This window comes from Ahaetulla prasina, chromosome 2, assembly GCF_028640845.1.
Source record: "Ahaetulla prasina isolate Xishuangbanna chromosome 2, ASM2864084v1, whole genome shotgun sequence".
Taxonomy (NCBI): Eukaryota; Metazoa; Chordata; class Lepidosauria; order Squamata; family Colubridae; genus Ahaetulla; species Ahaetulla prasina.
Genome location: NC_080540.1, coordinates 62,759,427 through 62,773,343, shown reverse-complemented (window position 1 = coordinate 62,773,343; position 13,917 = coordinate 62,759,427). Strand labels below are relative to the sequence as shown.

The 13,917-nt window shown below is 33.7% G+C and overlaps 1 protein-coding gene across 1 annotated transcript in view; it reads left to right on the top strand.

The window, feature by feature from the left end:
* APPL1 (adaptor protein, phosphotyrosine interacting with PH domain and leucine zipper 1) overlaps nt 1–13,917 on the top strand; it is a 35,013-nt gene that overhangs the window by 15,692 nt on the left and 5,404 nt on the right. The window contains exons 13-20 of the mRNA XM_058168153.1: nt 1,730–1,786; nt 2,614–2,705; nt 6,303–6,485; nt 9,770–9,819; nt 11,041–11,215; nt 11,312–11,348; nt 11,806–11,952; nt 12,664–12,714. Of these exons, the coding sequence (XP_058024136.1) occupies nt 1,730–1,786; nt 2,614–2,705; nt 6,303–6,485; nt 9,770–9,819; nt 11,041–11,215; nt 11,312–11,348; nt 11,806–11,952; nt 12,664–12,714 (792 nt within the window). The remainder of the gene's footprint in view (nt 1–1,729; nt 1,787–2,613; nt 2,706–6,302; nt 6,486–9,769; nt 9,820–11,040; nt 11,216–11,311; nt 11,349–11,805; nt 11,953–12,663; nt 12,715–13,917) is intronic.

Here is a 13,917-nt window from a genome sequence, read left to right as displayed (position 1 = left end):
TGTAAATAGTTTCCAAATTAAATTTATGATGCTAGTTATCAGGGCAATTTTAAAGAGCAGAGTAATTATATGCTGATGACATGGAAAAGGTGAAGACAACAGGGATGAAATGTAAAATTTGTTACTACCGGTTCAGTGGGCATGGCTTGGTGGGGGTAATATGACTAGGTGGGCGTGGCCAACTTTTTTTTTTTACTTTTAAAAGCATTTTTTCTACAACCTCTTCGGCCAAAGTGGTTGTAAAAAAATGCTTTTAAAAGCCTGTGATGATCAGGCAACTCAGCTTTGATCGCCAGAAGGAAAAAAGCTTTTAAAGGATTCTGACGATCTCAGGCAACTCAGCTGGGATCGCCAGAGGAAAAAAAAGCTTTTAAAGGGTTCTGACGATCCCAGCTGAGCGGCGCGATCATCAGAGGCTTTTTTTTTTACTTTTAAAAGCATTTTTTGGCTCAAGAAAAAATGCTTTTAAAATTTTAAAAAAAATACCACCTGATGATTGTGCGGCTCAGCTGGGGCAGGGGGGGCAGGGATTTTTGCTACCGGTTCTCTGAACCACCCGCCACCATCGCTACCGGATCGAGCGATCTGGTCCGAACCGGGAGCATTTCATCCCGAAAGACTACCAAAGTATTGTATGGTTTGTAGCCTAAAGACTTTCATTCACAAGAAAAGTGGATTTTTTTCTCATTTTTTTAAAAAAAATTTAAATTACAAGCAATTCACAATTTATCACATAGTGGCAAAATTTAGATTTAAGTAGATTTCAATTCAGGCATCAATTTTACTATGAAATTGAGAATCCTCAACAGTGGAAAATTGTACCAGCGTTCAAGCCAAAAGAAAGGCAGAGTGGAAAGTTCTCACCTTGTTAGCTGTAACAAGGCAGTTTAAAATAGGTTTGAAACCTGCTGCTCTCAGTGCTGCGTAATCAGTGCAGGGAAAAGAATTTCAAATGTGCCACATTGCTGGTTTAGTATTAAAACTGCATATTGTGTGGATTATTTCACATTAGCAAGCTGTGGTTTCTCACTTCTATTATTGGAATCATTTAAAAAAATCGAGGAAAAATTCAGCTAGACAGATGGAAACTTTATTTAAAGATGATTTTTTTTTAAAAAAAATGCATGAACTTTTCTTTTGCTTCTGTGGCAGTGTTGGAGAAACTGCTCCAAAAGTTACAGAACCACAACTTGCAACAGACCCAGCAAACATGATTAATTGCATGAAACAAATGGAATTTAATATCACCTAGAGCAGGGCTGTCAAATTCCTGGCCCATGGGCTGGATGCATCATGCACTGGCCATGCCCATGCCCAGTTTAGCGAAGGGGGAAAAAAGTCCCGATACATCACGTGACACCGTCGTGATGATGTGAGTTTGACACCCCTGATCTAGAGATTCACAAGTTTCCTCTATCCTGCTCTGTAGTTTGGAAACTAATTGTAAATATCTTGTGTGTGGCTTACTGTTAACTTAGTCTGTGCGTGCAAAGATTGTTAATATGTCAAGTATTTATTATTATTTGTTATTGGAGAGTTACAGGCTGAGATTTACTTATCTGAAAAAATTCATAATCTGTATCTATTTTTGTTAATTTCCAAGGATAAAAGTTATTCTTGTGACCAGACTAAAGCCTTTACCATGATTTTAATCTCTTAACAATAATCTAGAAATAGAAAGTATTTAATGGGCAGAAAATTACCTAACTATATTTTATTTTTTTTCTAGTGGATATGCACAATAAACAATATTTCTAAACAGATTTACCTCAGCGAAAACCCAGAGGTAATGTGATTGTACTCCTTTAATATGAAAAACAAAATATGTTAGATGTGAAGCTTACATTTAAATTTGAGGAAACATTTGATTCCAGAGTACATTGGAATGTTGAAATAAATATTGAAATTAAAATTCATTGTTTATGCAGATTGAGAGAAAAATTGGTTTTAATTCTGCATTTATATTTTAGTGGAGCAAAAAGATTGCACTACAGAGAATGTAGTGATTCAGAAAGAAAGAAGAAATAAAAACTGGGTTGGTAGAAGATGGGATTTTATTTTATTATAGCTTTTCAATTTATAGTTTGTATCGCATGTAAAATATACAATTGTATATATGTTGTTTCTTTTGTTTCTTGTGCATGTGCATATGACTTTATATCATTTTCCTTTTATTCCCAACTTTCTTGTCTTTGTCCCTTTCCCCACTACTGTTTATATGGTTACATTTTTGGTTGGGAAAGCTTTCATTGGCATTAAAGGCCTTGTTCCAGTTTGGATGGAGAATGTTTTTGGGTATGATGGCTTGCTTAGAGGAGTGTCAATTTCTACCTGCAGTACCCTTTCTGCATGGCAGATGAATATAGAAAAAATAAGTTACATTGCCCAAAGACCCTTAATAAGTTATTTTTGGTCCAGACTGTATGCTTAGCAGTGTTTATCAATAGAAATGATTAACTGCTGTGTTTTCATAAATTTGTATTTCTAACAAAAAAAATCATTTCAGTATGTCTGCTCAATTTGTTGCAGTGCTTACTAAAGATCTTCATATATTCATTTATTTTTAGATCTAATTAAATGAAAAAAAAAATTGTTTTTCTTTTAAAAATATAGGAAATTGCTGCCCGTGTAAATCAGTCAGCTTTAGAGGCTGTCACTCCCTCACCTTCCTTCCAGCAGAGACATGAAAGCATGAGGCCAATTATGTAAGTCACCAAACAGCAGAAAAGACATGTTTTATATTTTGTAAAATATTTTTTTGAAATTTATTCTTTTATTATAAAACAGTAAAACAAACAAAATGAAACCAAACAGAAACATACATTCAACCCTAACAACTACAACGTCATCTTCAGGCTTCAGCTTCGTGCTTCTGGGAGCAATGTGTGATCGCAGCTGTTTCTTCCTTTAAAAAGGAAGAATATATATATATATGAAAAAAAGCAGTCAACAGTTTGACTGCTTTACACTAATCTTCAAATCCCTCTGTTAACCATCTGTTATTATATTTAGCATGTAGAAAGTCCACAAATGGTTTCCAGTCTTATAAAGCTGTCTAGTCCATGATTTCTAAGCAAAGCTATTAATTTTGCCATCTCTGCAAATTCAATTTCAAAATTCATACTTCAACAGTAAGCATATCTTTTTCTTTCCAACGTTTGGCAAGTACAATCCTCACAGCCATCAGCATGTGAAGGAATAGCATTCCAAATTGTTTCTCAATTGACTTGTCCATCATACCTAAAAGAAAAGCATCTGGTTTCATTAACATTTATATCTTAAATATTTTTACATTGCCATTGATATGTTTATGCAGTATGTTTTTATATATTTGCAAAACCACCAGATATTATAAAATGAACCTGGATTTTGACAACATTTCCAGCATTTATTAGAAATCCCTTTATACATTTTCACTAGTCTATCTGGGGTCAAGTACCAACGATATATTATTTTATTAGTTTTCTTTCAAACTATAATTTAATGTGAATTATAGTCCCGTTGTCCATACATTCTAGCATTATATTACACCCAAAATTTTTGGCTCATTTTAGCATACACTTTTTAATATATTCATCTTCTAGATTCATCTTGAGTAGCACTTTATATATTTGTCATACCTCAGACAGGCATGTCTCCCAAATCTCAAATCAAAACCTTCGAGGTCTAACAGCCTTGAATTTTTTAAAGTTTTCCAATCCTTTAACCATACCAGACAACAAGCATCATTAATATAATCTAAGATCCAGCAAACCCAGACCTCCTCTATCTTTAGAATCTTGTAGCAGCTTATATTTAATTCTTGCTTTTTTATTTTGTCAGTCAAATTTAGATACATCTTTCTGACACTGTTTGAAAGTGGAATCTCTAATCAATATCGGTATAGTCTGAAATAAAAATAACGTTCTAGATAGTACATTCATTTTAATTACGAAAATTCTTCCCATTAATGACAGATCTAATTTTACCATCAATTTAAATCCAATTTTATCTCCTTCCATATTTTACCGTAATTATTTTTGTAAAGCTTAGAATTTTCCTCAGTAAAAGACACTCCCAAGTACTGTATCTTTTTAACAACTTTAAAACCACTTTTAAATTCCAATTTCTTCTGATCTTCCACCTTTATGTTCTTAGTATTGTTGTCTTTGATTTATTTATTCTTAAAACTGCCATTTCTCTAAACATTTTAATCATGTTCAATGTTCTCTAGTGAGTCTTGCACAATCAATACCAAGTCATTAGCACATAATTTTTAATTGTGCATTTTAATTTGTAAACCTTTTGCTCTGTTACCCTAATATCTCTATTTAAATAATAAAGAAGATAAAAGACACCTCCCTCTTGTTCCCTTCTGGATTTCATCTGGTTTTGTAAAGTCTCCGTTCATCATGATTCAAGCTTTTTGGAGTGTATAGATAAACTTCAGACCCTGTATGAAACCCAATCCAAAATCCATCTTTTCCACTAATTTTAAACATAAACGCCCAGTACTTTTTCTGTGTCCAGAAAGATTTATGCAACCTGTTTGTCTCTACGTTGTAAATATTCAATTACGGTATATTAAAAATTACATTATCCTTTAGTTATTTTTAGGTAAGAAACAACACTGGTCTTCATGTATATAATACTGTAAAACTTTTTAAAGTCTTTCATCTAAAATAGATGTAAAAAGTTTGTAGTCATTATTAAGGAGAGACATTGGCCTGTAGTTCTTCACAGAAGTTAAATTGAGATCATCTTTGGGTATTAAAGAAATATAGGGATCCTTCCAAGAGTCTGGCGTAGGATTCCCCTGTAAAATAGATTTTGTAAAATATTTTTTAATAATAGCATGTTCTGAGATTCACTGAAGGCTACTGCAAAATATGGCTATTTAAATTTTGCAAAGAAACTTCAACTGAAATGTATATCCTCTTAAATTTAATTATTTAAAAAATCAGATTACAAATTAACAAAATCTTCTGAATTTTAGTACTGATGATTTGATAATTTATTAAAAAGGCCTTACATTGAAAGGCTCTTTGAACAATACAGAATATTCTGTACCTTTTAATACGAGCTCTACCTTAGAAGTTAAGCAGCTGTTGTTCATTCACGTGCTGTTAACATTGATTCTTCCAAATGTCATGTTGTACGTTTTTCTAATTCATTTGTACTGTGGTATGCCTCTAGAATAGCATCTTGTATCCAGTACCTTTTCCTGTAGTAATATGTATCAAGGCTGTTCATGCTTCAAAAATTGTTCGGAAAATCAATTTGGACCTTATTAAGCATAATACTTCTCTGCCATTCATTAAAGCAGCAACACCCCACCCCCAGTCTATCAAGTTTAAATAGAAAGGGTTGCTGCTTTAAAGAATCCACCCATTGGCGTTAATGTGATTTAAAACAACATCTCTGTTCAGGTTTGTGTGAAAGCCTGAATAAAGTTGAGCTGCTGGACTTCTTTCAAATTATTTTCTAAGTATGCAGAAATGTGCTTCTATTAATAAGTCCCAAAATTTGTATAGTTGCTATTAAAATGTACAGTTGTTACTTTGCCTCCTGTTTTCTCCCATAGCATTTTAAATCTGAAATCTGTGATATGATATTCTTTGATTATTATATGTGTGGGCAAAATAGTTTTACATCATTTGATCATTAGTAGGTACTATGGAAAAGAACAGTAATCATGACCTTACTTTTGACACAGCTCTTGTAACCTCTGGTTTCAGCTATATTTCGTTCAGTTTCTATTTGTAACTTATCTGGCTCAGTTTTCCCTATTATTTCATTTTAATAATCTGAGAGGAATCACTGATCCTTAATTAGACGCTAGTTTGCTTTTTCTAGTTATTGTCTCATTAAAGCTTCAGAATTTAAAATGACAGTAATTGCTAGCTTATTTGTTCTACAGAATTTATGTTTCTCAAGCCACAACCGTCAAAAATTATAAAATAAAAATTATAAATAAATTTGGAAGTTTTATTGGGCATTTATATTAATTTGAAATTTTTTTTGCTGCTGACTTTAAATATTCCTTCTAGATTTAGTTGATCATTTTGATGACCTCAAGTGTTCAGTTTGTTAGCATCTCCTCTTAGATGTATTTCATGATACGTTCTGTTTCACATTTGCTCTCAACAAGGCATTTGTCTTCAAATTATTTAGTCGAGACTATTCTATTGTATGGATAAAAGTTTACCTTTTGTTATTTGTAAGAAAATATTTGACTTCTGAATTGGATCAGTTCTTCTCTGCCGAAATGCAAGAGATAGTCAAGATGGTTGAAATGTTTCCTACTTTTCTTGCTTTTTTAGACAGTCTCGGCCTCCCACAAATCGTACGAGTAGCACTGGATCTTTAGGATCTGATTCAACGTCATTGTCCGCACTTTCCTTGGACTCGATCGTTGCACCTGATACACCTATACAATTTGATATCATTTCTCCAGTAAGTGAAGACCAGCCTGGTCAAATAAAAACTCCAGGCCAGTCAGGCAGGTGAGAATTACAAATACAAGCAAATAAAGCTCACTCAATATTTAACACTTCTGCTGATATTTAAAACCTATGTATAATAATATTCCTGCTTTAACCTTGATTATGGGTAGAACCCTCACTTTTATTCAAAGCCTTGACAAATTTAACTTGCTTTTATTCCCTTTACCAGTTTTAACAATGATTGTGCCTAAGCAGAGTTTACTTTTAACTAGAGATTTCAGCCAAAGACTTCAGACTTATTCAGATGTCTAATCAAAAGTGAAAGCTGATTGGCATTATCTGGTGTTAAAACGTTTCTGGATACAAGGGAATTGGGTGGAATCAGGTTGTCTGTGTTTTATTAGATTAATCCCTTGAGTTACAAGGATTTTTAGACCTGCATGAGCTGATCATTAAAACAAAAAACTAGAAATCTTGCCCAGTTGGGAAATTTTTATGTTGCTTAAAATTCTGTTTTATTTCTTGTAGCAGACTTATTTCGCCCTGTTGAGCATTCTTCAGTTGTTGTTTTTTTAAAGTATATTTTCCTTTCCTATTGCTTGCTTGCCTGCCCCAGCAACTTGGGTATTTCCTCTTGGAAACTCAAGAGAAATGTGGCAACCCAGGTGGTGAAGGCATTCTGATGGCTTTCTTCCTAAGCTAAAAAAAAGGTGAGTGAAAATTATCTAGGCTTCTAGAGTAATATCTCTTAAGAAGATAAATTGTCCATTGTCCACAGTTCTTTTTATGCCCCTTCTCTATCTCATCACTGGAACTTCCATTTTGCATCAGTATATTTTACAATTATCATTTAGCAATTGAGTGTACAGTGTTTGTTCCTCAGTAAAGTAGTCAGAAGGCCCTAAATACTAGGAACCAGTGAATACTTAATTGTAATATTAAGGAAAGTCTTTAGTATAGTGAAAAATGACTAGAAATTTTCCAAGCCAAAGCAAGAAATATCTCACTCATAATTGTGTGCCTTACAGTCTTACAAGTATATTAAAACTAAGAGCCAGAAAAGGAATAGCAAGAGAAATCATTTTTGCTACTTACAGATTCTTTTGATAGCTTATAAATTCTTAGATCATGTGATTGCTGAGTGGAACCAGCTGCTTGTAGATATGATTGTTTTTTCTTTACAATGACTGTTTCTTTCAGAACAGAAATTAATTACTCCTAATGAAAGTTTGATGTAAGGAGAAATCTAATTCAGAACAAATTTCTGTAGAAAAAATCAAATTGAAATTGGTGTTTGAGGAGAAATGTGCATGGCAAAAGTCATCTTCAGGCATTTTAAGTGTGCTCATGAATATCTATGCTGGCTGTTCCAAAGTTGCCAGGAGGATTACATTAAGAATAAATCAAAGCACAAAAGTGCAAAGTGTGATGCAGTCAGTAAGGTTACTCCCTTTCACATAATTCCTTCTGTCCTGAATGCTTGCTGGAAAAGTACAGTTTGCACTGCCTTCTGGAATGTCAACAGGGAAGGGGCCATTTTAACCTTGGAGGGCAAGCTATTCCAGAATTAGGAGCCATCTATTCAGAAGGCTTGTTTCCAAGTCTTTTTTCTTTAACTACGTCTAGTCAACCAAAAATCTACTTGGATCTTATGGTCATGAAAATCCAAATCAGAAAGGGCTTTATACTATAATAGGCAATTTGTGTCTTCTGCTCCTGGCAAACCCACACCCTGTTGCCAGTCATTCAGTCTATTAAACCAAAGCTGTCCAATCATTAAGCTCCCATGTCTCCTTGTCCTCCAAAGCCCAGCCATTTATTAAGTGGTCAGTTGTTTGAAACTCTCTTCCCAGTCTTCTATTCCATTTTTATTATCTATCTTTTTCATCTCAGGTATCATATACTACTTCTGCATTCCTTGAACATTCCTTGATGCTTCTCTCTTATCTTTATTTTTTCTTGTGTTGTATCCATAGTCTCTTGCCAACCAACATTCACCTCTCTTTCTGCCATTAAGTCCACATGTCCTATTCTCTTCCTCTGTATCCCAATTAATGTTCTCTCCAAATAACCAGATAGCAATACTTTATCAATACCTGAATGCAGATTATTAGAGTGAGTAACCTAACCTTACTCCCTGCAGTCAGTTTCTAAAATACACGGAGAACATCTGTGGCTAGTGGAGATTGTTCTGCACAATCATCTTCTATGTGTCAAGGGCAACCAGAATGATTAGGTGAGGGCGTGAGATTGCCTTACTTATGTAGATACTGTATGCGTGTAAAATGCCTGAAGAAAACTAATACAGAGTTTTCAGGATCTTCTGTGAATGTTAGTATAAAGATACAGCATCCATAATAAAGACTTGTGAGGAGATCTAAATGATTTCCACTCTGAAAAAGATGCAAATTGCTTCAGTTTGTAGTCTATAAAAGTTTTAAGTCTTGCTGTATTCACCAGATTTCTCATGAGCTGAACTAAATAGCAAGTATGCCAGGCTGCAGTCAAGAGATTTGCCAGCTGTAATAATTCTGATCACATGGAGTATTTGCAAATGGGACAGGCTGCCTTGTGAGAGAGGTGAATGTTTTTTGCTGGAGACATGTAAGATTAGATGGGCACATTGCAAGGGTATTGTTCTATCCTGCATTATAGCTTAGGCAATTGTAAAGTCCCTCAGAGAGCTTCTAGTGCAATGCCATGATTTTGTGAAAGATTTACATTGTGAAACTATCAAACTGAATATTTTTTTTTAAGTACTGTTGCGATCTTTTGTCTTTTAAGGATCATCTTAAGGTTTTCATTTGAAAAATGTTTTGATAAAGTTTTTCTTTGCCAACATATTGGAAGCCTAGAAAATTTTCACAAGTTATAAGGTAAAGAGTAATAATGGCTCTGCTGAGAGCTAAGCATAGCCATATTTCTCTTGATTATGATTAATATTCCATCAGTGCTTTCAGAAAACTGTATTTGAAATGGTAGCTTTTCATACGTAAATAATTTTAACATATTAACATCAGGGGAGCATGCAGTTTCTCTTAAAGCAATTTGGTTTTAATGAGTTTCATTAAGTTTGTAGTATCTGATTATATTTTCAAAAGCAGATAAAATTAAATAACTTTCCAAACAATATTACAGTACATGTTATTTTGTAATGGGCGGTTTTTACAGTTTCTTCAGTTGTTTCCTGTTAAAATATAGTTCTTTATATCTCTCAAATTATTCTGAAATTACAAAAATCCACTGGTGTATGTGAACTTCCTGGGCAACCATTCAGTCTTTATTGCTGCTTTTAATGTAGCATGCATTTTTGTTAGACATTCATTTGATATTTTTTTTGACAGACGTACAAATCCTTTTGGAGAGTCTGGTGGAACCAAATCAGAAACAGAAGGTAGAGAGCAAACTTTTAAATAAATGAAAAATATATTGAGTAGAATTGTATATTGTTGAGAACAGATTCATAATTTAAAATAATATTTTGATAATTTGGCTGGGAGCCTGAGCAGAATGAAATGATTGAAGAAGATACACAGGGAAATGTTTCTGTAGAATAAAACAAGGGCACTTGTCATATGGAATATCTATAATAAATAAACCTTATTTTAGGCTGCTTACTTCAGATTAAGAGGAAATATTCTTCTCTGTATTCTATTTAAATTACCTCTAATGATAGTTCACAAATTTATTTCTATATTTTATTTGTATTAATGAATTGCTGGTCTATCTTGAGAAAATTCATTCAGTTTTAAATATTGCATTGGATAGATTTTATAGTATTAAACAGATATCTGTTTGATCCTCATTTTATCCTGAGTTGGGGCTGTATTTGAAATAACACTAAAGGTGCAAGAAAATACTTCAGTGAAAGAACTTTGCAGTAATCTAGGAAAATAAAGATATGACCAAAACGTAACTTACATTATAGAGTAAGCTTAAGAAGGAGTGGAAGAAGAGCTTTTAAGTCTTAGTTGTTATGCTTGTTTAATGTAAAAGTTTCTAAATTATATTGTAAAGTCATACATTATCCTTCCTTGACTACTTTTATCAAGCCAACATCTCACAAAAATGCTTCCAGTTTAGTTAACTTTAATTCTGATTTGAACAAAATCTTCTCAGTCAAACTAAGGGCAACTAAATGGTGTGACAAAGCTAGCAGATCTTATGTCTTTTTTCAAAGAGCACCTTTGGGACAACCATGACCTGGATGACTAAAAATCTCCATAGACATTTATCAGCACTTCTATATACTGCATTTTTAAAGAAATAAATTATGAAAGACTTTAGGAAGTATGTGCTTTCTCTGTCGTGGCCCCTACTCTCTGGAACAACATTGCTCCAGAGATATGGATGTTGCCCTCTTTTCTGTAGTTCATAAAGTTCTTAAAACCTGGCTTTAGTCCTAGGCCAGAGGTTAATGTGTTTGGGGGTTGTGACTGTGGTGTTCTATTTTAATGGTTATTAGTCTATTCTGCCTTGTTTTCTTTTGTCTAGGTTTTAATTGTTTTAAATTAGTATTATATTTTGAAAGCTGCCCAGAGTAAGCTAGAGCAGATAGCTAAAGTTTTACTTCAAAAATTACTCAAACTATATATTTATTATGCTCTTGTTCTAGATTCTATCCTTCATCAGCTATTTATTATAAGATTCCTTGGATCTATGGAAGTGAAGTCAGATGAAAGTCCTGATGTTGTTTATGAAACAATGCGTCAAATACTAGCAGCTCGAGCTATACATAACATTTTTAGAATGACAGAATCACATTTGTTAGTTACATGTGATTGTTTAAAGTAAGTATATTCTTTTTCTAAAGCAACGTTATCAAACACTTAATACATTTTGGTCTTTTTAAAATATCCATACATTTCTGAAATTATCCTTTCTAGGTTAATTGATCCACAAACACAAGTTACAAGACTCAGGGTAAGTTGTTAAAATCAAAGTACTTAACCATCAGAAACCCAGTTACTGTTCAGTTTCATCCAAGTTTATTTTCTATTTATTGTTCTTGACAGAAAATTATAGGTTATCAAGTTCCTCAAACACTATTTCAGTTATCCTGAAACCACACATTATAAAAGTGGGTGGTCTAGCTGTAAGCTTGTACTTGTAAATTAGACAAATATGTAAGGAATTCCTACTAATAGTTGTAAAAGCCTAACTTAATTTGAAAGCTTTTGACAATGCACTAGCATAAGAGCTGATGGCGCATAGTGACTAGAAAGTCTTCGCTGAGAAGTCAGTAGGGCGAATCAAAATGACCTTCTTCTGAAATATAAATATGAATTATTTTGGCTTTTACTTTAATAATCCAAAAGTATATTTCTGTAATTTCATTTACTGATGTTATTCAGTGACAATTCTTTTCTTTTCTGGACAGTTTCCTTTGCCAAATATAGTTCTGTATGCCACACACCAGGAGAACAAGCGTCTTTTTGGATTTGTGCTTCATACGTCAGCAGGAAGAGCAGATGGTAGACCAACTTCAGTCTGCTACATATTTGAATCAAATAATGAAGGGGAAAAGGTAAAGGCATCATGCTTCAGTTAACGTTCTTGTATTTTAAACTATTCCAAAGCTGAAAAAACCAGGGATATGAAAATCCTTTGAGGAGAACACCTTCCACCTCACCCAGCAGATGGTTTTGTATAAGCATGCAGGTGGAGTCAGCAGGAAGCAGCGGTTGCAAAGAACCTTTGGAGTTTTTGGTGCTCTCTACTTATTTGCAGATATTTCATTACCCAGCTAGATAACATCATCGGTTTCAGTTACCTAGTTGGGTAATAAAATGTCTTTTCACAACCAGGGAGCACCAAGAACTCCCCAGTTCCTTTGACCAATTTTTTCATTCTTTGTAATTATGTTCAGTTAAACTTTTAGTTTAGCAGACTTGAGATTCCACGCACCAGATTTCCCTGGTTCACAGTTCACCTTTGTTGTCTCTGGAAGTTCCTCTGGCTCCTGGATCAATGCAGGCTCTAATGCTTCCAGGCTCTGATCCTCAGCGTCTCATGACTCTCAGCTACAGTTTTTCTTCAGTGTGCGGATACACTGCGCCTGTAATTGTCAGAATCACCTTTAATGGCAGCTCAAATGTTGAACATTTTCATTTATCATGGATCTTTGATTTTAACAGACAAGCCTCCCTCAAGTAGTCTGTTAAATTGAGGATTTACTGTCTGAAGATGAACACATTTTTTAGTGATTATAATAGTAGCTATTTGTTTCTTCATTTAGATTTGTGATTCCGTGGGACTTGCAAAACAGATTGCATTGCATGCTGAATTGGTAAGATTTTAACTTGGATAAAATGTAGAAGTAGTTTATATATATCAAATGAGGCTATAGTTCAGTATCACTTCCAATATCTCCTGACCTCTGTCCAAATTGATGAAATTTCAGTGTCCAACCTCAAATCCTGGTCAACTTTGAAATAACAAAAAAAAAAAACCTTTCAGTTTTTGAGTAATTATTTAATTAATGTTGATGCATCACCATCTCTTTAAAAAAAAGGTGATGATATTAAGTACTTGAATATGTTGCTAATCCCCCTGTTGACAATCAGTGAAATGAAAAAACCCTAAACCCACTGCAGAACTCTCTCACCCAATAACTATTCTCATAAATAAACTATCAACCAGTGTCTTGCAAATCACAAGCAGTTCCAATCCAGTGTGCCAAATAGATATTGACAAGCAAATAATTTGGCTAAGCTTTCAACAAATGAAGGCAAAAACAGAGAGTAGGCAAATCTCCTTTGATTCTTAAAACAAGATAAAAAGAAAAGGTCTTTTTTACTCTTAAATATTAATCTATCTTGACCTTAAGAATATTCAGGCAATCCTTGACTTAAAACAGTTCATTTAGTGACTCTTTGAAATTACAATTGCACTGAAAAAAGTGACTTACGACCATTTTTTGCAGAAGTCTTGTAGCATCGCCATGGTCACGTGATCAAAATTCAGTTGCTTGGCAGCTGGTTCGTATTTATGGTTGCAGTGTGTCAGGGTAATGTGATCACCATTGATAACCTTCTGACCAGCAAAATCAATGGGAAAGCTAGATTCACTTAACAATCTTTTACTAACTTAAAAGCTGCAGTGATTTACTTGACAACTGTGACAAGGAAAGGTTGTAAAATGAGGCAAAACTCATTTAACAACTGTCTCGCTTAGCATAGAAATTTTGGGCTCAATTGTGTAAGTAAAGGACTATCTGTATTATAGTCACAACTTACATTCTTCTTAATCCTTAAAAGAATGTTGCTTTATTGTCCAAATCAGGAACTAAAATCTCTTGGAAATATTGCTTCTTTTTTATATGCGGCTCGACAAGTCGGTATGTGGGTTCTTGTTTTTTCCAGTTTCTTGTGGATATTTGTTGACTTTATTTATACATATTTTGCAAAACTTGCAAAATATATATAAATAAAGTGCAATGTTAAAACGGAAAGATCCGTAGCTGTAATTCTGATTCTTGAAGTGATCATTG